Below are 25,301 nucleotides of genomic sequence, written 5' to 3'. Positions count from 1 at the left end.
AAGAGTTTTTGCTATCCTAGGTTTTTTGTTATTCCAGATGAATTGGCAGATTGCTCTTTCTAATTCATTGAAGAATTGAGTTGGAATTTTGATGGGGATTGCATTGAACCTGTAGATTGCTTTTGGCAAGATAGCCATTTTTACAATGTTGGTCCTGCCAATTAATGAGCAAGGGAGATCTTTCCATCTTCTGAGATCTTTAATTTCTTTCTTCAGAGACTTGAAGTTTTTATCATACAGATCTTTCACTTCCTTAGTTAGAGTACACGCCAAGATATTTTATATTATTTGTGACTATTGAGAAGGGTGTTGTTTCCCTAATTTCTTTCTCAGCCTGTTTATTCTTTGTGTAGAGAAAGGCCATTGACTTGTTTGAGTTAATTTTATATCCAGCTACTTCACCGAAGCTGTTTATCAGGATTAGGAGTTCTCTGGTGGAATTTATAGAGTCACTTATATATACTATCATATCATCTGCAAAAAGTGATATTTTGACTTCATCTTTTCCAATTTGTATCCCCTAGATCTCCTTTTGTTGTCGAATTGCTCTGGCTAGGACTTCAAGTACAATGTTGAATAGGTATGGAGAAAGTGGACAGCCTTGTCTAGTCCCTGATTTTAGAGGGATTGCTTCAAGCTTCTCACCATTTACTTTGATGTTGGCTACTGGTTTGTTGTAGATTGCTTTTATCATGGTTAGGTATGGGCCTTAGTGTCCTGATCTTTACAAGACTTTTATCATGAATGTGTGTTGGATCTTGTCAAATGCTTTTTCCTCATCTAAGGAGATGATCATGTGGTTTTTGTCTCTGAGTTTGTTGATATAATGGATTACGTTGATGGATTTCTGTATATTAAACCATCCCTGCATCCCTGGAATAAAACCTACTTGGTCAGGATGGATGATTGCTTTAACGTGTTCTTGGATTCGGTTAGCAAGAATTTTATTGAGGATTTTTGCATCTATATTCATAAGGGAAATTGGTCTGAAGTTCTCTATCTTTGTTGGATCTTTCTGTGGTTTAGGGATCAGAGTAATTGTGGCTTCATAGAATGAGTTGAGTAGAGTTTCCTCTACTTCTATTTTGTTGAATAGCTTCTGAAGAACTGGAATTAGATCTTCTTTGAAGGTCTGATACAACTCTGCACTAAACCCATCTGGTCCTGGGCTTTTTTGGTTGGGAGACTATTAATGACTGCTTCTATTTCTTTAGGGGATATGGGACTGTTTAGATCGTTAACTTGATCTTGATTTAACTTTGGTACCTAGTATCTGTCTAGAAATTTGTCCATTTCGTCCAGGTTTTCCAGTTTTGTTGAGTATAGCCTTTTGTAGAAGGATCTGATGGTGTTTTGGATTTCTTCAGGATCTGTTGTTATATGTTTCCCTTTTCATTTCTGATTTTGTTAATTAGGATGTTGTCCCTGTGCCCTCTAGTGAGTCTAGCTAAGGGTTTATCTATCTTGTTAATTTTCTCAAAGAACCAACTCCTCATTTGGTTAATTCTTTGAATAGTTCTTCTTGTTTCCACTTGGTTGATTTCACCCCTGAGTTTGATTATTTCCTGCCGTCTACTCCTCTTGGGTGAATTTTCTTCCTTTTTTTCTAGAGCTTTTAGATGTGTTGTCAAGCTGCTACTGTGTGCTCTCTCCAGTTTCTTTTTGGAGACACTCAGAGCTATGAGTTTCCCTCTTAGAAATGCTTTCATTGTGTCCCATAGGTTTGGGTATGTTGTGGCTTCATTTTCATTAAACTCTAAAAAGTCTTTAATTTCTTTCTTTATTCCTTCCTTGACCAAGGTATCATTGAGAAGAGTGTTGTTCAGTTTCTACGTGAATGTTGGCTTTCCATTATTTATGTTGTTATTGAAGATCAGCCTTAGTCCATTGTTGTCTGATAGGATGCATGGGACAATTTCAATATTTTTGTATCTGTTGAGGCCTGTTTTGTGACCAATTATATGGTCAATTTTGGAGAAGGTCCCGTGAGGTGCTGAGAAGAATGTATATCCTTTTGTTTTAGGATAAAATGTTCTGTAGATATCTGTTAAGTCCATTTGTCTCATAACTTCTGTTAGTTTCACTGTGTCCCTGTTTAGTTTCTGTTTCCAGGATCTGTCCATTGATGAAAGTGGTATGTTGAAGTCGCCCACTATTATTGTGTGAGATGCAATGTGTGCTTTGAGCTTTACTAAAGTGTCTTTAATGAATGTGGCTGCCCTTGCATTTGGAGCATAGATATTCAGAATTGAGAGTTCCTCTTGGAGGATTTTACCTTTGATGAGTATGAAGTGTCCCTCCTTGGATTTTTTGATAACTTTGGGTTGGAAGTCGATTTTATTCGATATTAGAATGGCTACTCCAGCTTGTTTCTTCAGGCCATTTGCTTGGAAAATTGTTTTCCAGCCTTTTACTCTGAGGTAGTGTCTGTCTTTTTCCCTGAGATGGGTTTCCTGTAAGCAGCAGAATGTTGGGTCCTCTTTGTGTAGCCAGTCTGTTAGTCTATGTCTTTTTATTGGGGAATTGAGCACATTGATATTAAGAGATATTAAGGAAAAGTAATTGTTGCTTCCTTTTATTTTTGTTGTTAGAGTTGGCATTCTGTTCTTGTGGCTGTCTTCTTTTTGGTTTGTTGAGGGATTACTTTCTTGCTTTTTCTAGGGCGTGATTTCCTTCCTTGTATTGGTTTTTTTCTGTATTATCCTTTGAAGGGCTGGATTCGTGGAAAGATAATGTGTGAATTTGGTTTTGTCGTGGAATACTTTGGTTTCTCCATCTATGGTAATTGAGAGTTTGGCCGGGTATAGTAGCCTGGGCTGGCAGTTGTGTTCTCTTAGTATCTGTAGAACATCTGTCCAGAATCTTCTGGCTTTCATAGTCTCTGGTGAAAAGTCTGGTGTAATTCTGATAGGCCTGCCTGTATATGTTACTTGACCTTTCTCCCTTGCTGCTTTTAATATTCTATCTTTATTTAGTGCATTTGTTGTTCTAATTATTATGTGTCAGGAGAAATTTCATTTCTGGTCCAGTCTATTTGGAGTTCTGTAGACTTCTTGTATGATCATGGGCATCTCTTTCTTTAGGTTTGGGAAGTTTTCTTCTAAAATTTTGTTGAAGATATTTGCTGGCCCTTTAACGTGAAAGTCTTCCGTCTAATCAACTCCTATTATCAGTAGGTTTGGTCTTCTCATTGTGTCCTGGATTTCATGGATGTTTTGAGTTAGGATCCTTTTGTGTTTTGTATTTTCTTTGATTGTTGTGCCGAGGTTCTCTATGGAATCTTCTGCACCTGAGATTTTCTCTTCCATCTCTTGTATTCTGTTGCTGATTCTCGAATCTATGGTTCCAGATTTCTTTCCTAGGGTTTCTATCTCCAGCGTTGCCTCATTTTGGGTTTTCTTTATTGTGTCTACTTCCCTTTTTAGGTCTAGTATAGTTTTGTTCATTTCCATCACCTGTTTGGATGTGTTTTCCTGTTTTTCTTTGAGGACTTCTACCTGTTTGGTTGTGTTTTCCTGTTTTTCTTTAAGGACTTGTAACTCTTTAGCAATGTTCTCCTGTATTTCTTTAAGTGAGTTATTAAAGTCCTTCTTGATGTCCTCTACCATCATCATGAGATATGCTTTTAAATCCGGGTCTAGCTTTTCAGTTGTGTTGGGGTGCCCAGGACTAGGTGGGGTGGGAGTGCTGCGTTCTGATGATGGTGAGTGGTCTTGATTTCTGTTAGTAGGATTCTTGCGTTTGCCTTTTGCCATCGGGTAATCTCTGGGGCTGTGCAGAATACACTGGGCGGGGTCCCGGAACCAAGATATCTGCTGCCTATGCTCAGGCAAAGCGTTCTCAGGCCGGTCGGATCCCTAACCTCTGTGCAGAATACACTCGGCAGGGACCCGGAACCAAGATGTCTGTTGCCGATCCACTGTGGAAATTTTAAAAAATCATTCCTCCCTACTTTAAAAGCCTATTCTCCGTAAAATTGAAAAATCTAAGTGAAATGGATGATTTTCTAGATTGATACCACTTATCAACGTTAAATCAACGTCAGGTAAAGTATTTTAATAACCCTATATCGCCTAAGTAAGTAGAAGCAGTCATTAAAAGTCTCCCATCCAAAACAAAACAAGTCCCCAGGGCACACCCTGTAGCACTGCTCTCCATACCCAAATCCTGCCAGGAGAGAGCTGGTCTCTCAGGAGTACTGACACACCTGTGAACACAGGTAAGACTACCAGTTTTGCTCAAATTCCTGGACCAAAAAATACCCACCCAGAGCTATCCAGGCGTGGGAACGAAGGAACAGCAGGGTGGTGGTGGTGCACGCCTTTAATCCCAGTACGTGGGAGGCAGAGGCAGGTGGATTTCTGAGTTTGAGGCCAGCCTCGTCTACAAGGTGAGTTCTAGGACAGCCAGGGCTACACGGAGAAACCCTGTCTTGTGTGGGTGTGAGGGGAACTGCAAATCTCAGAGAAAATGGGATGGGAGAGAGAAAGGAGCCAGAGACCAAATAGAGGGTCCTATCAAGGTCTCAGTTTATTAGGTTGAAACAGCAGGTTTTAAAGTAAACATCGAGGGGAATAGGGAGAGGTTGAGGGGGAATTATCCTTGTATGTCATGGAGTCAGGAAGAGATAAGGAAGAGGGGACTATAATTCAGCTTTTACATCCTCAGGTGCCAGGAAGGGAACAGGGAGAAGGGAGTGATGACCGGCTCCTAGCACAAAGCCATTTGGCTTGTCAGGGTGGGAGACAGTGAAAAGCATTTTCTCACGGTATGGTCTCCAACAAAAACAAAAGGAACCAAGGAACAGTGGAGGACAGGATTCTTCTGGTTTCTGTCTGCATCCCCAAGCTGACCCTGTGCTACAGTTCTCCATACCCAAATTCTTCCCAGAGAGAACTGGTCTCCCAGTAGTACTGATACACAGACTTGCAGGAGGGACAAGCAATACTCAAAGACAGCATGACCAGCTAACACCAGAGATAACCAGATGACTAAAGGCAAGTGCAAGAATCTTAAAACAGAAACCAAAACTAATTGACATCATTAGAACCTAGTTCTCCCACCACAGCAAGTCCTAGATACCCCCAAAAAAACAGAAAAGCAAGATTAGAATTTATATAGGATTTGGACTGTGCTCTACTGTACTTCACGAGATTAATCTCTTTTATGTGGATTCTGAGGATCAAACTCAGGACCTCCCACTGCACAACAAGCTCTTGAGTTGTCATCCCAGACCTGGGCCCTTTTTGATACAGCAGTCAGTCTAGCTGAATACTTTAATGTTTGAAACTGGGACCTTTCCTTCCTCCCTAAAACTATGCTCCCAAGAGACTGAGAAATAACAACCCTGTTATCCTCTCTCATAGCTCAGATTAAAATGTAAATACTTCCTTGGTTCTCTCCCCTATCAAATACACAGTCCCAAAACAAGCATTGCATTTGTGGCTTAGGTTGTTGCTTCCAGGTCAAGGAGTATCCTCTGTTTCTCTTCAAATTTTAGTATTACCCCATGAAAGGCCACTAGGAGCATATTCGGAAGTAAAATAAGGTTGGGTTTACTAGTACTATGGATGTTGGGAAGAAATACCTGAGGGCAGCGTGGGGCATCTCAGAAAGAACCTGAGCTGGTAAGGTAGCTGAGTTACTAAGGTATTTTCCATGAAAGGCAGACGACCTCTCTTGGATGCTCAGCATCCACAGAAGAAGCCTAGTGATACAAGTCCTGTAATCTCAGCACTGGGGAAGCAGAGGCAGGGAGATCCTGGAGTTTGCTTGCCAGTACATCTAGACACAATCAAAAGCTCTTGGTGAAGAGAAAGACTCTCTCAGAAAACTAGTTGAGAGAGGAAGACACTTGACATCAACATCTGGCTTCTACATATACACACCCACAAGTGCACATGCACCTGCACACATACAAGCATATGACAACCTTTTTTGTACCTTATTTTATATGTATTTTCTTTCTTTATTAGATATTTTCTTTATTTACATTTCAAATGGTATCCCATTTCCAGGTTTCCCCTGTGAAAACATCCTATCCCCTCCCCTCTCCTCTGCTCAACAACACACACTCCTGTTTCTTGTTCTTGGCATTCCCCTACACTGGGGCACAGAGCCTTCACAGGAACAAGGGCCTCTCCGCCCATTGGTGACTGACAAGACCATCCTCTGCTATGTATGGGGATGGAGCCATGGGTCCCTCCATGTGTACTCTTTGGTTGGTGGTTTAGTCCCTGGGAGTTCTGGGGGTACAGGTTGGTTCATATTGTTGTTCTTCCGGTGAGGTTGCAAACCCCTTCATCTCCTTCAGTCCTTTCTCTAACTCCTCCATTGGGGACCCTGTGCTCAGTCCAAAGGTTGACTGAGAGTACCACATTTGTATTTCTCAGTCACTATTACAGCCTCTGTCAGCAAGCACTTGTTGGCATCCATAGTAGTGTCTGGTTTTGGTGACTGTATTTTGGATGGATCCCAGGAGGGGCAGTCTCTGAATGGCCTTTCCGTCAATCTCTGTTCTACATCTTGTCTCTGTAACTCCTCCTATGGGTATTTTGTTCCCCCTTCTAAGAAGGACCAAAGTATCCACACTTTCTTCTTACTTCTTCTTGAGCTACATGTGGTCTGTGAATTGTATCCTGGGTATTTTCAGCTTCTGGACTAATATCCACTTATCAGTGAGTGCACATACTATGTGTGTTCTTCTGTGACTGAATTACCTCACTTAGGATGATATTTTCTAGGTCCAACCATTTCCCTAAAATTTCATAAATTAATTATTTTTAATAGCTGAGTAGTACTCCACTGTGTAAATGTACCACATTTTCTGCATCCATTGCTCTGTTGAGGGACTTCTGGGTTCTTTCCAGCTTCTGTCTATTATATATAAGGCTGTTATGAACATAGTGGAACATGTGTCCTAGTTATATGTTGGAGCCTCTTTTGGGTATATACCCAGTAGTGTTATATCTGAGTCCTCAGATAATACTATGTACAGTTTTCTGAGAAACTTCCAGAGTGAGTTTCAGAGTGGTTGTACCAGTTTGAAATCCCACAAGCAATTGAGGAGTGCTCCTCTTTCTCTACATAGTCACCAGCATCTGCTTTCACCTGAATTTTATATATTAACCATTCTGAGTGGTGTGATAATTTCGGGGTTGTTTTGATTTGCATTTCACTGATGACTAAGGATGTTGAACATTTCTTTAGGTGCTTCTCAGCCATTCGGTATTCCTCACTTGAGAATTCTTTTTTACATTTGTACCCCATTTTGATTAGGGTTATTTGGTTCTCTGACAACTAATTCTTTGATTTCTGTGTATATATTAAATATTAGCACTCTATCAGTTATATAGTTGGTAAAGATCTTTTCCCAATGTATTGGTTGCTGTTTTGTCCTATTGAAAGTGCGATTTGTCTTACAAAAGCTTTGCAATTTTATGAAGTCCCATTTGTCAATTTTTGGTCTTAAATCATAAGCTATGGGTATTCTGTTCAGGAAAATTTCCAGTGTGCCCATGTGCTAGAGGTTCTTCCCTACATTTTTCTATTAGTTTCAGTGTATCTAGTTTTATGTGGAGGTCCTTGATCCACTTGGACTTGAGCTCTGAAGTAGATAAGAATGGATTTGTTTGCATTCTTCGACATGCTAACTGCCAATTGAACCAGCACCATTTGTTGAAAATGCTGACTTTTACACTGGATGGTCTAGCTCCTTTGTCAAAGATCAAGTGACCATAGATATGTGGGTTCATTTCTGGGTCTTCAATTCTATTCCATTGATCTACCTGCCTGTCACTGTACCAATACCATGCAGTTTTTACCACAATTGTTCTCTAGTACAGCTTGAGGTCAGAGATGTTGATTCCCACAGAAGTTCTCTTATTGTTAAGAATAGTTTTTACTATCTTAGGTTTTTGTTATTACAGATGAATTTGCAAATTGCTCTTTCTAACTCTATGAAGAATTGAGTTGGAATTTGGTGGGAATTGCATTGAATCTATAGATTAGTTTTGGCAAGATTTCCATTTTTACTATATTAATCCTGCCAATTCATGAGCATCAAGGATCTTTCCATCTTCTGAGATCTTTGATTTCTTTCTTCAGATACTTGAAGTTCTTGTGATATAGATCTTTCACTTGCTTAGAGTCACACCAAGGTATTTTATATTTTGTGACTATTGTGAAGGGTGTTGTTTCCCTACTTTCTTTCTCAGCCTGTTTTTCCTTTGAGTAGAGAAAGGCCACTGATTTGTTTTAGTTAATTTTATATCCAGCAACTATTCTGAAGTTGTTTATCAGGGTAGGAGTTCTCTGGTCGAATTTTTGGGGTCAATGAAGTACAGTCCCATATCATCTGTGAAAAGTGGTATTTTCACTTGTTTCTTTCCAATTTGCATCCCTTTGATATCCTTTTGTTGTCCTATTGCCCTGGCTATGACTTGGAGTACTATATTGAATAGGTAGGGAGAGAGAGAGGGGAGACTTGTCTCATCTGATTTCTGTGGGATTGCTTCAGGTCTCTCTCCATTTAGTTTAAAGTTGGCTACTGGCTTGCGGTATATTGCTTTTACTATGTTTAGGTATGGGCCTTTAATTCCTATCTTTCCAAGACTTTATAATAAAGGGTTATTGGACTTTGTCAAGAGCTTTCTCAGCATCTAATGAAATGATCATGTGTATTTTTTTTTCATTTCAGTTTGTTTATGTAGTGTATTACTGTAGTCTCCCTTTCCCCAGCATGGAACCTGCTTGCTCAAGGGTGGAGCTTCCTGCTCATTCGTCCTGCCACGCCTACTGCTAGACCCTGTCGCTTTGCTGCTTGGAGACACACACGTGTTCATTCCTGCTACTGCATCCCGAGATTACTTGGCGGGAAATCGGGTTCCCTCCCCCTTCCTTTATAACTGAGTGTCTGAAAAAAGTAAAATTGAGCTTTGATCAGAATGTTGTCTTAGCTACATTTCTTTCTCTCGCCGCCTAGCCCCTCTTCTCTTCCAGGTTTCCAAAATGCCTTTCCAGGCTAGAAACCAGGCTGTGATCTGCTGGCCAGACACAACATATTACATTGATGGAATTCCATATAATGAACCATCCCTGCGTTCCTGGGATGAACCCTAGTTGATCATGAATGTTGATGATTTTGATGTGTTCTTGGATTAGGTTTTCAAGAATTTTATTGAGTATTTTTGCATCAATAATCATAAGGAATATTGGCCTGAATTTATCTTTCTTTGTTGGTTCTTTGTGTGGTTCAAATATCAATGTAACTGTGGCTCCGTGGAATAAATTGGGTAGTGTTCCTTCTGTTTCTATCTTTTGGACTACTTTAAGGAGTATTGGTTTTAGGTCTTCTTTGATGTTTTGATAGAACTCTGCACTAAACCCCTCAGGTCCTGGGCTGTTTTGGTTGGAAGATGATTAATGACTGCTTCTTTAGGGCTTATGGGACATTATTTAGATCATTTATCTGATTCTGATTTAACTTTGGTACCTGGTATCTGTCTAGAAAAATGTCTATTTCATTCAGATTTGTCAGTTTTGTTGCATATAGGTTGTTTTTGTTTTTGTTTTTTGTTTGTTTTTGGAAGAGGGTTATCTGATGATTTTTTTTTATTTCCTCAGTTTCAGTTGTTATGTCTCCCATTTCATTTCTGATTTATTAACTTGGATAGTGTCTCTGTGCCTTCTAGTTACTCTGGCTAAGGGTTTATCTATCTTGATTTTTCTCAAGGAACCATCTCTAGGTTTGGTTGACTCTTTGAATAGTTCTTTTTATTTCTTCTTGGTTGATTTTAACCCTGAGTTTGATTATTTCCTGTTGTCTACTCTCTTGGGTGTATTTGCTTCTTTTGTTCTATACCTTTCAGATGTGCTGTCAAGTTGCTAGTATATCCTCTCTCCAGACTCTCTTTTAGGCACTCAGAGCTATGAGTTTTCCTCTTAGCAGTGCTTTCATTGTGTCCCATAAGTTTGGGTATGTTGTTGCTTCATTTTTATTATACTATAAAAACTCTTTCTTTATTTCTTCCTTGGTGAAGTTATCTTTGAGTAGAGCTTCCATGTGTATGTGTGCTTTCCATTGTTTTTGTTGGTATTTAAGACCAGCTTTAGTCCGTAGTGATCTTATCAGATGGATGGGATTATTTCAATCTTCTTGTAGCTCTTGAGGCCTGTTAATTGACCAATTATATGTTAAATTTGGGACAAGGTACTGTGAGGTGCTGAGAAGAAGGTATATTCTTTTGCTTTAGGATAAAATGTTCAACAGATATATGTTAAAACAATTTGGTTTATAACTTCTGTTAGTTTCACTATGTCTCTGTTTAGTTTCTGTTTCCAGGATTTTTCCACTGATGAGAATGGGCTGTTAAAGTCTCCCAATCTTATTGTGTGAGTTGCAATCTGTGCTTTGAGCTTAGCTGTAATCTACTCCAAGATCACAAAGAATTGTACAGTTATACTGTATCAACCCTAACCTCTCTTCTGTCTTATTCCTTTACAAAGGGATTGCTCTGTCTGAGGTTTCAAATTTCTCCCTTGGCATTGAATGTTTTCACTCTTTCACATCTCATTTCTGCCAAGTGTTTTGTGTTGAAAGGGAGACGATTTAGGGCGAACTCAAGCTGCTATGTTGACGTGGGAATAACCAAATATTTTCTGTACCTTTCTCATGGTTGTGGTCTTTTGAGGTATGGTAGCATTGTCAAGCCTTTTGTGTCTTCAGCAGAGTCCTGTATTGGAACTATAACTTAACTATGTAAGTATTCCCATTGATAGCTTTGTTTGTGAACATTTTTTTGTCTCTTAAATTTTTGCCAAGGCTAAAAATGAAATGCTGGGCATGGTAGTCCATGGATGTAGTTGAAGCCAATTAGGATGCTTTGGTCAGAGAATGACTTGGACCCATCCATCAGGGAAGTTGGGTGGAGGGAGGTATTTCATCATAATTGCTTGGGTTTCTCAATAGTGTTTGTCATAATTTAGCAAACTAGAGCAAGAACTTGTTTCATGTGTCCTTAGTTGAATCAATTTAATCTTTTGATCTAGGTGCCAGAGTATGCTATGGAGAGCTAGACACCTTTTTTCTCTGTATCCTTTGGGGCTCTAATTACCAAACCTCCCCTATCCTACTCCACCCTATAACATGTCCTGAAACATGTTGAGCAGGCATAGCCTTAGAAATATGTGTCTCTCCTATGCTCTGTTGGAAAAGAAACTATGGGTGGAGAAAATGTGCAGGAAGTGTCATGTTCCCGTGGTCCTCATAAATCACTATAGCAGCTGAGCTAAAGAGCAGGAAGTACTCCTTAATGCTTGGGGTTGCTGCAAGCAAGGCAAAATCCGGAAACTCAGTTTACGTTCTGGGCCAGAAGGAAGGATCATGATTACAGGACTCAGGAGGTCCCCTCATTCACTCACTGTCAGCCCCATATTTTTTGGGACACTGAGACTTATATTTAAGTGCAAGTGTAATCATTTATTGAACAGAAAGAAAAAGAAATCCATGGAGAATTTCCATGTGTTGGCAAAGAGAAATTTAAAGAATGTCTTTGATTCCTGATAAGTTATACTAGGTAATATGCTGGAGAGACCAGGATTGCACTTCTCTGTGAGACAGGATGGAGACCAGATCACAGATTTTGGCATGAGATGCTCTATGGATAGGAAGGGATGATGCTGGAGTCCTGGTGAGAAGTCTCCACTCAACACTGAGTAAGCCAGGAAGAAAGAATACAGAGACTCATTAAACAATTCTTGTATTGACTTCAGTACAAAGAGTTATTCTATTATATAGAAGAAATGATAAAGACAGAGATCTTCACTTATAATTTAACTGGAATTAATTGCCAGAATGGAGGGATGAAAATCATAGAATAAATGAGCATTTCCTCATGGATGGCAGATAAAAAATTAAGTAATGGAAGATCTGAGGCTTGTTTCCACAACCTTTGTCTTAAGAAGCTCTAAAGAATGTTAAGCAAAGTGTGAAATAATGGTAAAAGCCTTGGATACTTTTAAAGACTTCACACATTATGTAAGTGAAATCTTGGGTTAAATGGGAAAGGGGGGACAGAGGAGTCTTCTCTCCAGACTGGACAAGATGTGGTGATCAGGTACATCCACTACTAGGTAAGAAGCCATGTTTGTACAAAGTTCAGATTAAGATGTTATTATCTTGAGTGGGATAGAGGGGTACCACAGACACTGAAGAGCAGCTGGACCACATCCTGCTCCTCTGTCTGTTATGATATTGAACACATTCCTGAGCTATTTTTACACAACCATACAGCAACTATGGAAAACTCAAATCCTTGTTTTCTTGCCTAAGTGCTTGGGTCACTTTACTTCCAAGCTCAAAGTAGGACTAGATCACAAATCCAGATAATTTAAAGCCAAATTTCAAGCTGTCCTCAAAGACTCCTTATCAAACATTTTTATTGTAATTTGGGGGCACAATACTAATTCATTTGGAAGGGCTCTCCATGACCACCAACCTCCTCCTTGCTCTCATTGGATATTGCCTACCTGGAGGCTCAGACCATTCTTCATTGTCGGGCATCGAGGCAGCGAGCTGTAGTGTGAGAACAAGAACATGTTCAGATACCAGGTCCACTGTATTTCCCCAAGAGAAAGAGTAGGACTCTCCAGCATTCAGCAAACGACTGGTTGCCAATTGGTTTTGTTTCTTGTATGATAAAATATTCAGGATAAGAAAAATAAATGAGTCATGACTTACAGACATTGGTCTGGTCAATGATATTTTCTCTAATGATTCCATGCTCCTCACATAGTTTTGCAAACATTTCCTTGATGTGTAAACTCAAATCTGGTTCTCGGCCTGTGAGAAGAGCAAAAGTGAGTGTAGCAGCTGTATACTGTGCATTGACCAGAGCCTGAGTGAGGGGACAGGGGCTTCCCCATAAGGATGGGAAAATGGTTGGCCACATGATTGACAGGCATGGGTATGATCTATTCTGGATTTGGCAACCATAGAATATCCTTCTGTCACACTGAGAGATTTCAGTGTGTTTCCATCACTATGCTCGAGGGATGATGAAAGTGAGCACCAATCTTCAGGAGGTGAGAAAGTGGCAGGACCAAGGAAGACCATATTAAAGCTAGAGGTTCTTTCTTCTTTTCCCACCCCAAGATCAGTGTCTGTGTGAAAATACTTTACCAAAGAGCACCATCACCTGGAAGGTTTTCCCATCCTTTTCATTAATGAGATGAAACATAATATAATTATCATAGTCTGTCTTAAGTATAGTAAATGTATTGAATCCATCATCTGTGGAGGAAATGGAAGTTCTCAGAAATTATTTGTTGTGCAGGAAATGATGGAAACTCTTTTCTTGTTCTACCCCAAACATAAAATCATTAAAATACAGATCCTAGAAGAGATGGGTGAAGTGTCTGATGTTTTCTGTCTGTAGCTTTCTGAACTTCAAGAAGGAACTTCTAAGAATACTGATTCTGAGTGTTTCAGACCACTAGTGAACTGTCAGGTACAGGAACACCACTGTCTCATCATATCCTAGGCTTATATACTTCCCTCAACAGCTTCAAGCAACATGTTTCTATCTTTTATAAGCTTGCTGTATCAAATATCTGCTGCTATACCCTGAGCGATGTGCATCTGTGCCAGCAACTGGGCAGTATCAGATAGATTCCATCTCCCCCCTACTTATCCCACTTGCCTGTGACAGGGTGTTAGATATTAGATGGCCCCCATTTGACTAGTAGGTGCAAGTTCCTGAATTCAAACTCCAGCAAAATACACACACACACACACACACACACACACACACACACACACAGACGATAAAGGTATTAAGGTTTACTTAACTCCTTATGGATAGATATATAGACTTTTTATATACTTACAGTTCATATAATATATGCCATGCCTTTCTTTTTTATAACCAATCAAAGTCATTTCGATGCACTCTTCATTTACACTGTAAAACAGAGTGATCTTTTGCATAAGGGATTTTGATCTGGCTGGCTTCTTGACCATCTACTATATATATATATATATATATATATATATATATATATATATATATATATCTCCAGTTTCTGATTCCATTTGACTTTTGACTATATTTGTAAAATTAGCAAAAGGCTTTCGTTTATGTTATTTCATTTATATCAGATGTTTTAGCAATCACAAATTTGCCTATTATTTTAAAAAAAGAAAGTGACAATCACTTCTCATCCCTATTACAACTGCAACTACTTCCCAGTTTCACCAGTGCTGGACTTCAGCCAGCGGTGTAGATTATCAGCCAGATGTCCACCATCTGCCTTAAATTAGCACTCTGTAATGTTGCCTGATGTGGCTCCCAGATTCACAGAGGAGAATTATTATTATCTCCTTTACTGCAGGAAAACACAAGTAGAATGGGGTGGATGTCTGTGACTAACAACTAGTAAGAACATTTTAATTCATGATCACATAATCTTAACTTGTGATATACTGTCTCATTAATGTGGTTTCAAAAGAGTCTCTGATCTTTTCTTATCGAACTCCTAGTGAATTAATTCCTGTCACCAACTCTTCTCTCTGACTTTTGTAAAACTCCTGGTTATGAGATCTTGGTTCAGTGTCACATAAAGTATTCTAGTTTTGGATACAGGCTCAGTATGTGTGTGCACATGTGCATACTGAGAGTTATCTCTCTGCAATCCCATGTGTGTTTGTAGGCATGAGACAATACCAGGTTTTCATTTCCTCTTTCTAAGCGAAGAGCATCTCACTTACATAAAATGGAATTTAAAGACTAAGGCATTCTCCAAGACAGTGATGTTTTCTACAAAAGCTCTCATGCTGCCATGTTCTATCTTTTCTATTTCATCAGAGGCTGAAGCAATAGAAAACCAATCTCCGCTAATCTGTAATAGATAAGAAAAGGTTTAAGGGAGAAAGGGCAGGGAAACCTCAAGTTTCTACTTGAACTCGGCACTATGGGTTAGGGCCTGAGCATACACAGGGGTAGAGCTCATTCCAGTTGCCAAAATACTTAGCATACTGTACCTGTCTCTCAGTGAGACCAGAGGTCCTCAAACATTATTAGATATGAATAGCTGGTCTTACTTCAAGGTCTGAAATCATTCATTTGTCTAGTAGATTGGGGCACTATACCCATCCCCTCAAAGGACCCACTTGGCTTCAAGACTACCCCAAAGCACATTCAGAATTACTATACACTGATCATACCTGTTCTACATGAAAGTTCCTTCTCATAGAACTAGCTTCTTCTGCATGGATACAGAATAGAGTCAGTCCCAAACACAGCAGCAGCATTAGCAGCTTCATTTTGGTAGGGAATAGAATTGTCTTCCTCTCAGGACCAAGTCTTTCAGGTTATGGTGCCTACACTCTATTCCCCAGCTCCTTTGCTTGTCCTTATATACTCTCTGGTTTCATGGGCTTTTTTTTTTTCTTCCAGTATGGGTCTCTTTTACCTCAGTCAGGCTTTATGGAATGTTTTCTCACTTATTGATGATAGGCCAAGGATTGTTCCTCCCCTTTTCAAACTTGGCAATCTCATCACCTATGGATTGATTTCATAGTCTTACATTTCGCAATACATATTCCCACGAGAACAGTGAATGTTTTAGAGAGCTGCCATCTGGAACTAGATGCAACTTTGGATCTTGCTTGTAATCAGAAAGTCAGTTTTGGAGGGGGTGGGGACTGACACTAGAAAGTCAAAGATGTAGCAAATCTTTACTTTAAGACTTGAGTGTGAAACTGGATGCTCACAGTCAGCTAGTGGATGGATCACAGGGCTCCCAATGGAGAAGCTAGAGAAAGTACCCAAGCAGCTAAAGGGATCTGCAACCCTATAGGTGGAAAAACATTATGAACTAACCAGTACCCCGGAGCTCAAGACTCTACCTGCATATGTATCAAGAGATGGCCTAGTCGGCCATCACTGGAAAGAGAGGCCCATTGGACACACAAACTTTATATGCCCCAGTACAGGGGAACACCAGGGCCAAAAAAATGGGCATGGGTGGGTAGGGAAGTGGGGGGAAGGGTATGGGGGACTTTTGGGATAGCATTGGAAATGTACTTGAGGAAAATACGTAATAAAAATATTAAAAATTTTTAAAAAAGACTTGAGTGTGGAAGAACTTGAGTTACTCAATTTTTGCAAAAAAATCATTTATTTTTCATGTTAATGAGCATTGGTTTTGCATGTGTACCTGAGTACCATGCACAGGCCTGGTGCAGTGGAAGTCAGAAGAAGGAGTAATATTCTTTGAAACTTGTTCTTGCTGAGGACCCAGGTTCAATTACCAGCACTCATGTGGCATCCCACAACCGACTCTAAATTCAGTAACAGAAAATCACACACTTTATTTTGACCCCTGTGGCCTCCTCTGCACATTTGGTGTGTATAAACACTTTCAGGCACATACACTAAAAATAATAAATCGTAAATTAAAAAAAAAGATTATCAAGGAAAGTCAGCCAAGGCTATGCTAATAGTCGTATCCTCCCAAAAGGCTTCAACCTTTAAACAGATAGCACTGACTTCAGAATCCTGACTGTTCTCAGTAGCCAGGTTGCATCAACTGTTTACCTTTGAGAACACTGGAATTCAACTGACTGGACATAATCTCCTCATTAGTGAAAAACAGAAGTATTGTGTAAAGTCATATTTGCTGATGGAGGTCCAAGTACAAATCATGCCAAAAATCATGCTTCCAAAGACATACAGTTACAAAGGGAACATATTTTGTATCAGTTGACATTTCATTTACCCTGAAACTGGAAACATAAACTAGTGTTTGATGTGAGGAAATAAAGAATTCAAGAATGAGGCAAGTACTCGATATGCTTCACTTCAACTTTGAATCAGTTTTATATGGTATGTACTATTTTATTCTTCTTACCACACTACTAGTAAGACTCAGAAAGATTAAGTAACTGTATAAGGTCATATAGTCAGTCAATGTGAGAACATAGATTTAAACCCAAGACTCTCTAACTCAGGAGCCTTTGTTCTTTTTTTTTTTTTTTTCCTTCTTGACAAACATTTATTTTTATTTTTGTTTTGCTTTGCTTTTCTGAAATAGGGTTGAGCTTCATAGTCTTGTGAGCGCCCGACTCACTAGCAAGTACAACTCCACAACAGGATTCTTCCCCACATGTTTATTGGGAGAGCTTGATTGCAGAGGCGAAAAGACAGAGCCTTTGTTCTTATTGACTCCAATACAGAGGTCAGAATGTTTTTACAATTTAGGGGGCATGGTTAAATAGGGAAAGGGGAGTAATAGTGCTATAGAGTTCCAGACATGTCAGACTGGCAGGTACTAGCAAAGAAACTGCACATGGGTTTCTTTAAAATAAGAGGAGTTTGTGTGGCCCAAGATTGAATGTGGTATGACAACTGGCTCTCTTTGGTCTACAAGGGTTTGGTGGATGCTCTACTAGGAGATTATCACATTCTTCCCTCCTCCTCCTCCTCCTCCTCCTCCTCCTCCTTCTCCTCCTCCTCCTTCTCCTCCTCCTCTTTCTCCTCCTCCTTCTCCTCCTCCTTCTCCTTTTCCTCTTCTTTCCACCCTCTTCCATTTTTCATTGATAATGGTGTGTGCACACATGTGAACACGCTAATTCCTTTGATAATATTTGCAGAAATTAGCACATGACATCAATTGTTTCCCTCTATCTCTTTTTACATCATCCCCTTGAGTAAGGGTCTCCCTCTGAATCTGGGAATTAGTGTGTTTCAGATAGGCTGGCTGGCCACTAGTCCCAGCAATCCTCCAGTCTCCACCATCTACCCAGTGCTGGGGTTAAAAGCAACCCTGACCAGCTATTTAATGTGAGATCTGTCCTGGACTTTAGCTTACACTGAGGTTCTGAATGGTCTTAGAACTGTGGCAATCCTCCTGCTCCAGCCTCCTGAATGGTGGGATTATGGGTTTTAGCACCTCATCTGCTATGGATTATGACTTCTGTAGTAATGAACTAGAAGTTGCTTCTACAGCAGAAAGCAACAATTGTTCCTTGCACCGCTGAATTCAGCTCAGGCACCTTCACTGTCTCTAAGCATGTTAACACTCCTTAGCATGTGTAGACTGTTCATGTGACTGAAAAGCTGAAGCAGTTAAGAAATGACTAGACAAAGTGTGTGGGTTAGGGTTTTAAGAAGTTTACCTGTATCCAACTAACACCCAGTTTGTAACTAGCTAGCATTTTTGAAACTGACTAATAGGAAAATGATTTAATGCCCTTGACCTGTGTCTCACACTCAACAAATTGAACAAATAACTCATTCAGAAAGCCTGTGGACACATTCAAGCCACTTATGATGCCAGGATGTATTTGGGTACAAGAAGAACATCAATGAAAACAGGCTTATTTTATTCATGTTCCAGAGAGGAAATATTCTGTTGTCTCTCTAGCAGCCAGAGTGATAGTTCATACTGTGGACCCTGCCCAACATCAGTTCTGAAACACCTCCTGTGACAGTGTCAGACTGTGACCCCCAGAACCCCCACCCAACCTTGAGCTGGATGATCAAGTCTCCAACAATGGAGCTACATGTCTTGCTCTTCTACAATTATATCTTCCTGCCAGTGAACTGAGAACTGCCCACCCACTGAGCTGCTGAAGAGCCTACTTTGCAACTCAATCTAACTGAAACAAGCAACAGAACCTAGGTGAAACAAAGTGATGGGTCCTTGGGTTTTCCCATATATATTCAGTTCCATACATTAAAGATTGAGCCTTGATCAGAGAACTTTGTCTTGGCTTGTTATTTCTCTTGCTGTCCTTCCCATTCAACCCCAGTTCTCTTTTCAGGAACCCAGTAACCAGTGGCTGCTATCGGGTATAGTTGTCACTGGAATAAGAGTCCTGAACATGGAAAGAATTACTGAGGGACACTGTCTTGGTGGGGCTCCACAGAAAATGAAAGATGGTATCCTGCATGGTAAGCAACATATAGCATTAAGCATGTTAGCACTATAAGTTTTATATTTTGAGGGTTGTTGATTGCAATTGTGAAAAAAAGGATACAGTCTACACTGAGTAAGAGTTGTCCCAACACTGATATCAGTTAGGGGTTGACAGTGGAAAATGTGATTGGGAAATTCTAAAAAGGCATTTGTCCACAGTCAAGTATTGCATCAGGGCCGGGCAGTGTTGGCACACGCCTTTAATACCAGCACTTGGGAGGCAGAGGCAGGCAGATTTCTGAATTTGAGGCCAGCCTTGCCTACAAAATGAGTTCCAGGACAGCCAGGGATATACAGGGAAACCCTGTGTGCAAAAACCAAAACAAAACACAACAAAAAGAAGAAGAAGAAGAAGAAGAAGAAGAAGAAGAAGAAGAAGAAGAAGGAGGAGGAGGAGGAGGAGGAGGAGGAGGAGGAGGAGGAGGAGGAGGAGGAGGAGGAGGAGGAGGAGGAGGAGGAGGAGGGGAGGGGAGGGGAGGGGAGGGGAGGGGAGGGGAGGGGAGGGGAGGGGAGGGGAGGGGAGGGGAGGGGAGGGGAGGGGAGGGGAGGGGAGGGGAGGGGAGGGGAGGGAAGGGGAGGGAAGGGAAGGGAAGGGAAGGGAAGGGAAGGGAAGGGAAGGGAAGGGAAGAGAAGAGAAGAGAAGAGAAGAGAAGAGAAGAGAAGAGAAGAGAAGAGAAGAGAAGAGAAGAGAAGAGAAGAGAAGAGAAGAGAAGAGAAGAGAAGAGAAGAGAATTGCATTAGGAAAGAGTAGTAGGGCTCAAAATAATATAACAAAATAAATAAGTAAAATATACACACAAAAAAGGGAGGTGCTATATATACAAATGACATGGGAGAGAGATAGAGGAGGAAAATATATTTTAGAGCTCTCCCAGAGACAGAAGGACATCAGGAGTTGTCCTGCTTTCTGGTCCCTACAGGAGATATCCTTAGTTCTGGTCACATCAAGTTTTCTACCCACTCTGTATTGTCTGTGTTTGGTGCAACAGTCTGTCCACGTGTCAACTCGTGACTGTTTTTGTTCTGTTGTCAGAATTACTGTTGTTCTATGCTTCATGTTGAAAAGAAAAAATTGGTTAAAACTTTATCATCTGGCTATACATTTCTTAATTCGGTCTTAGTTTTCACAGAGGAGGCTGAACAAAGTTGACCTGTATCCTTAGCCAGGAGTCAAGTGCAGGGGCCAGCAGCTTCTTAGTTCTAAGGCAAATAAGCTGATAGTTGGGTTTTTTTTCCCTAGAAAAATCTCTGCAATTGTGATTATTGGGTTCAACAAATGACAAAGTGCTTTTTCTCTTGAAATTATACCTAGAAAAGTAAAAATTCTCTGATATAAATTTCCAAGATTCGTGTAGCTGCTCCATTTGGTTTCTGACTGGTCTTAAAGGTAGAAACATGCTCTTCATGTCTTGGTCATAGAGTATTGGCTTATAAGTTATTGAGTATGATTTTAAAAGTGTGACACTGGTAACAAGAATTTTAGCTTAAAACTGGTAACTCAGTGTTGTACTCATTTTTAAACATGTGGCACGAACCAGCCCAGGAAATGAGGCCTCTAAAAATACTTCTAAATTGGATTAATATTTTATGTAATTCTTTTCCAAGAAACTAGACTTGTAAGAGATAAGATTTAAAACAGTGTTTCTTCAATGAAGCATTAAAAGTTGAACTGTCGTGCATTCATATATAAGAATTGTTAGCCAAACTTCATAACATGAAAGTAATCCTTTTGGTATTGATTTTAAAGAGAATGGATTGTTAAAAATTGGGTTTTGCTTTCCAAAATTTATGGTTATACTCTAATATTGAAAAGAAACTTTAAAATTATGGTTAAAATTTCCAGTGTTCCATTTGCTGCACTTTACAGTTTGATTGCAAGGTCATGATTTTTAGCTCACTCATATTTTGTAATTACAATAATTACAAGAGTAATAAAAATTAAAACCAGCTGTAGCCAGTATGGACCTACTGCCCCTTTTGCACAAGCTTTATTGGATACAGTGGTAGAAGCAAAATTTAACACACACATACCCCAAGATTGGAAAGATTTCAGTGAGAATTTATTTGGTATCAAACAGGCTCCTGATTAACATTTTCAGGATTTTGAGGATATGTTACTAATAACAGCTAGCTGAGTTTCTGGAGATTCTCAAGCAGGGTTTTTTTTCCCCCCCTCACAACTGTCTTATGAGAACGCTAATGCAGTTCTCTGTGGCCATTCAGGCATATGAAACAAAGACAGACTTGTCAGGATATATTTGTCCTTGTGCAGAAATTGGACCCTAATACAATCAGTGTTTGCCTATATTGTGCATTACATGGATGATTTATTAATAGCTACCAAAGATTTACAACAAACCCATGAGAGTGCCCAAATAGTAGTTGCTGCCTTACAAAAGAAAGGTTTTGTAATAGCCCCAGAAAAAATACAGATTCAGTACCCTTTCGTGTTCTTGGGCTTGCATCTAGAACCTGCAACTGTTCACTCACAAAAATTGGCCATTTGAACGTCTCATCTTAAGACCTTAAATGATTTTCAAAAATTATTGGGAGATATTAATTGGCTATGCCCATACTTAAAGTTAACAACAGGAGAATTAAAGCCCTTGTGTGATGTATTGCGGGGTAATTCTGATCCCACCTCCCTCTGAAGTCTGACCATAGAAGCACAAAGATCACTGGCCTGAGTTGAACAGGCCATTAGTCAACAGGTTATGGGTTATTTTGACCCCACACAGCCTTTATTCCTGATCATCTTTTCAACCACTTTTACCCCCACAGGCCTTCTCTGGCAAAAAGATAGCCCCCTCTTCTGGATCCATTTACCAGCCACCCCATCTAAGGTTCTCCCTACCTTTCCACTCTTGGTGTGCCAGGTGATATTTTTAGGTTTAAAAATGGCCACCTGCCATTTTGGCCGAGATCCTGATGTAATTATTTCTCCTTATTCCTCTGAGCACCTTGCTTGATTATAGTCCCGATTTAAAGATTGGACCATTTTGCTGTCCATTTACCAAGGGACTTTTGATACCCATCTCCCCGGTAACAGGTTGTTACAATTTTTACAGGTGACTTCTTTTGTGTTTCCCAAAGTTACTCATTCAGACCCTATTTCAGAGGCATTAACTGTGTTTATAGATGGGTCAAAAAGTGGAAAAGCCACTGTGGTCATTCATGTGCAAATTCAAGTCATTGATAGCATCTATACCTCTGCACAATTAGTTGAACTTTGTGGAGCATTAAAGGTGTTTGAGCTTGTTGCATTACCATTTAATCTTTATTCAGATAGCCACTATGTGATTAGGGCCCTTCAAGTTTTGGAGGTAGTCCCTAGTATCCAACCCTTAACTGCCACCTTTCAGGTGTTAAGATTCAGATGCTCATTAGGGCTCGTGCTCATCCCTTTTTTGTAGGTCATATTCGAGCACACTCCAGTCTACCTGGCCCATTAACAGAAGGAAATAATTTAGCTGATCAAGCTACTCAGCTGATGTGCCTTGCTTCCCTCTCTGATCCCCTCTCAGAAGCACAAACAGCCCGTGCCCTCCATCACCTTAATGCTCATACATTAAGACTTAGATATAAGATAACTAGAGAGCAAGTCAGACAAATTGTAAAACAATATAAGAACTGCCTTACACTTCTTCCAGAACCTCATCTGGGTATCAACCCCAGAGGACTTATACCTGGTGAATTGTGGCAGATGGATGTTACACATGTCCCATCCTTTGGAAAGTTAAGATTTGTACACGTTAATGTTGATACCTTCAGTGGTTTTATTTGCGCCTCTGCCCATATGGGAGAAGCCACTAAAGATGTCATCAATCATTTATATTATATATTTTCAGTAATGGGACAGCCAAAGATGATTAAAACTGACAATGGTCCTGGATATACTAGCCAAAAGTTTAAACAATTATACTCACAATTACAGATCAAGCATATTACAGGCATTCCTTATAATCCTCAAGGACAAGGAATTGTCAAAAGAGCACATCAGATTTTTAAAAATACATTAATCAAGCTGGCTACTCAGGAAACTATCTATTCCTTTAAAGTAAATTCAAAATTGTTATTGTCTCATGCACTCTTTGTGCTAAATTTCCTAACCCTTGATATGTCAGGGCACTCCGCAGCTGATCTCTTGTGGCACCCTAAGACAAGTTCAAGCTATGTTCAAGTTTTGTGGAAAGATCCCTTAACAGGAATGTGGAATGGACCGGATCCAGTTATTATCTGGGCTAAGGGCTCAGCTTGTATCTATAATACAAAAGAATGGGGAATGAGATGGCTCCCTGAAAGATTAATAAAACCTTATAATAAATTCCAGGGTAATGACTGAGAAAGAATTATTTTCTCTTACAGGAGGAAGTATCTGACCATGACCATGATGAACCTGATGATTCTGGCCTGGATACCATTCCTGTTCTCCATCGTGAAGACCACCAAATATTGGGCCTACCAAGTTTTTAATTACACCTGGGTTATTCAAAATCATGCTGGAGACATAGTTAATTCCAGCTCCAAAGTTGATGTCAAGCCCCATTCACCCGATCTAGAAGTAGATGTCTGTGTCCTTGCACTTGGTGCAGACGCTCATATTTTTCCCTCAATCTAAGCCTATTAATAGCCCTGATCCTAACTATATTGGACATCTCGCGGCTTGTAATTCATATATTAAATGAGCCTCTATAGTTGACCATACCAGTGGATTTTATGTGTGTCCAGGAAAACATTGTGATAAATCCCTCCAGTATAAATGTGACTATCGTGATTCATATTTTTGTAAGTCATGGGGCTGTGAAACTACAGGAGATGCACATTGGAAACCCACTTCCTCTTGGGACCTTATCACCGTTAGACGGAAGTACCTTCCCATATATTTACAACAGAGGCTAGGAATAACCACCAGTCATCCTCTTAAGACACTGTGCAAAGATGACTGGTGTGTCCCACTCCTTATTAAATTTATGGAGGCGGGAAAAGAATACACTCATTGGAATATAGGAGGACAATGGGGGCTTTTACATCGGGGATGCAATATATGGAAGTCGAATGTAAAGATTCTGGCCTTATTTTTCAGATAAAATTATTAAAAGAAGTTTCTAATAAACATAAGGCATCCATAGGACCCGACCCCCAATTACATCACCCCCCAGTCAAGCCGCAACCAACAGCTAGGTTGCCCCCCTCCACAGTAGAATCAATTACCCCCATGTTCAGATGATCACTCCTTATTAGCCTAGCATGCTTCCTGGCCCTAAGCCATCTACTGAATTATTGCTTTCCATTTTAAATGCCTCAGCCCTTGCCCTAATAGATAAAAAACAGGAGGATGGTTCCCCTGATTTTGAGGAGTGTTGGATGTGTTTCTCCGCCACCCCTCCCTTCTATGAGGAAATAGCCCTGTTCAATAATTTTACCCTTCTTAATGATGCAGAACAATTACTCTTTGAGCCCATACAAATTACCCTAACTGAAGTTTCTGGAATTGGAAGTTGGGGAGAGAGGCTCAACTTCCATAACCTCTTAAAATAATTCGAGCTGACCTTAAGACCCCTCTCCCCTTGATTTGGCTTTTATTGTTTTTACCTCCACGCCTAGCTAAACTCTAGGGTTGATGAGGACCCCCTGTAGGGGCTGCATAGAACTCAGAACTGTGCATTCTGTTTCATAATGACAGGAACGCAGCATGGGCACCAGCAAGGGTCTGAGGCTAAGCATCGCAAGGGAAGGTCTAAATTGACCACTTTGGAGTATCCTGAGAGTCATACCTGCTTAAAAATGGGTTGGTATCTAAATTTGGTTGTGATCTGGTCCTCTGTGCTGACCAACGGAAGTTCTAAATTCCCATGGCTCTGCCCTGCCTCCCCAAAAGGTACCAAGAGCCACAAGTGTGGGTCATGACAGCATCCACGGGAGGAATCAGGTCAATGCTCCCCCAGCCTTGGTCAATGCCCATTCATCACAAGATGAACAAACTATTCCATCACCCTGAGTGGACTTGGCCTTACTATATTAATACAAATGGGGGAGATGTTGGGAGCAAAACCTAAATTCTTTCTAATAATCCAAGTGAAAAGGATGACTACCAAGTCTTAAGACATAAAGTTGAACCTCCTCCCCAAGCTGACTAAGTCCAGTCAAAGGTCACCAATGGACTGTTCCAGTTGGACCTCCTCCCCAAGCTAAGTCCAGTCAAAGGTCACCAACGGACTGTTCTGAGAATTACAAGATGATTCCAGACCTAATGCAAATAGCAGATGTCATAACCACAAGATGTACTTTTAGATATCATGCTTCTCCTTGTAGCTGCCAAG

General features: G+C 40.2%; 1 protein-coding gene and 1 long non-coding RNA gene across 3 annotated transcripts in view; one reads left to right on the top strand and one right to left on the bottom strand.

Moving 5' to 3' along the window:
• Nucleotides 1–23,685, top strand: part of LOC147004295 (uncharacterized) — a 62,394-nt gene extending 38,709 nt beyond the window's left edge. Inside the window, exons 1-3 of one of the 2 annotated variants that reach the window (XR_015047368.1) lie at nucleotides 16,723–16,886; nucleotides 18,827–18,956; nucleotides 23,347–23,685. This is a non-coding gene — a long non-coding RNA (uncharacterized LOC147004295). Of the gene's footprint in view, nucleotides 1–16,722; nucleotides 16,887–18,826; nucleotides 18,957–23,346 lie in introns of those variants that run through there. The other variant, XR_015047367.1, reaches the window with a different exon arrangement.
• Nucleotides 11,454–15,453, bottom strand: LOC110292319 (major urinary protein 3). Its single transcript, XM_021159593.3, has 7 exons — nucleotides 15,224–15,453; nucleotides 14,768–14,898; nucleotides 13,888–13,961; nucleotides 13,181–13,291; nucleotides 12,740–12,841; nucleotides 12,529–12,574; nucleotides 11,454–11,711 (listed from the first exon to the last, which is right to left on the bottom strand). The coding sequence occupies exons 1-6, from the start codon at nucleotides 15,320–15,322 to the stop codon at nucleotides 12,549–12,551; spliced, it is 543 nt and encodes a 180-aa protein (XP_021015252.2). The 5' UTR covers nucleotides 15,323–15,453; the 3' UTR covers nucleotides 11,454–11,711; nucleotides 12,529–12,548.
• Nucleotides 23,686–25,301: the final 1,616 nt, after the last annotated feature.

The sequence above is a fragment of the Mus caroli genome, unplaced genomic scaffold, assembly GCF_978045245.1.
Source record: "Mus caroli unplaced genomic scaffold, Mus_caroli_1 scaffold_6, whole genome shotgun sequence".
Lineage (NCBI taxonomy): Eukaryota > Metazoa > Chordata > Mammalia > Rodentia > Muridae > Mus > Mus caroli.
Note: the sequence above shows the minus strand (reverse complement) of the source record. Positions and strands in the feature narration are given on the sequence as shown.

Bases quoted from the DNA above. Each gene is read 5' to 3' on its own strand.
- LOC110292319 (XM_021159593.3), bottom strand. From the start codon at position 15,322: ATGAAGCTGCTAATGCTGCTGCTGTGTTTGGGACTGACTCTATTCTGT. The intron at 12,842-13,180 runs GTAAAGTATTTT...CTCTTCTCACAG, and splicing joins CCAGGTGATGGTGCTCTTTG to GCCGAGAACCAGATTTGAGT. The intron at 12,575-12,739 runs GTAAGTCATGAC...CTCACACTACAG, and splicing joins CATTGACCAGACCAATGTCT to CTCGCTGCCTCGATGCCCGA.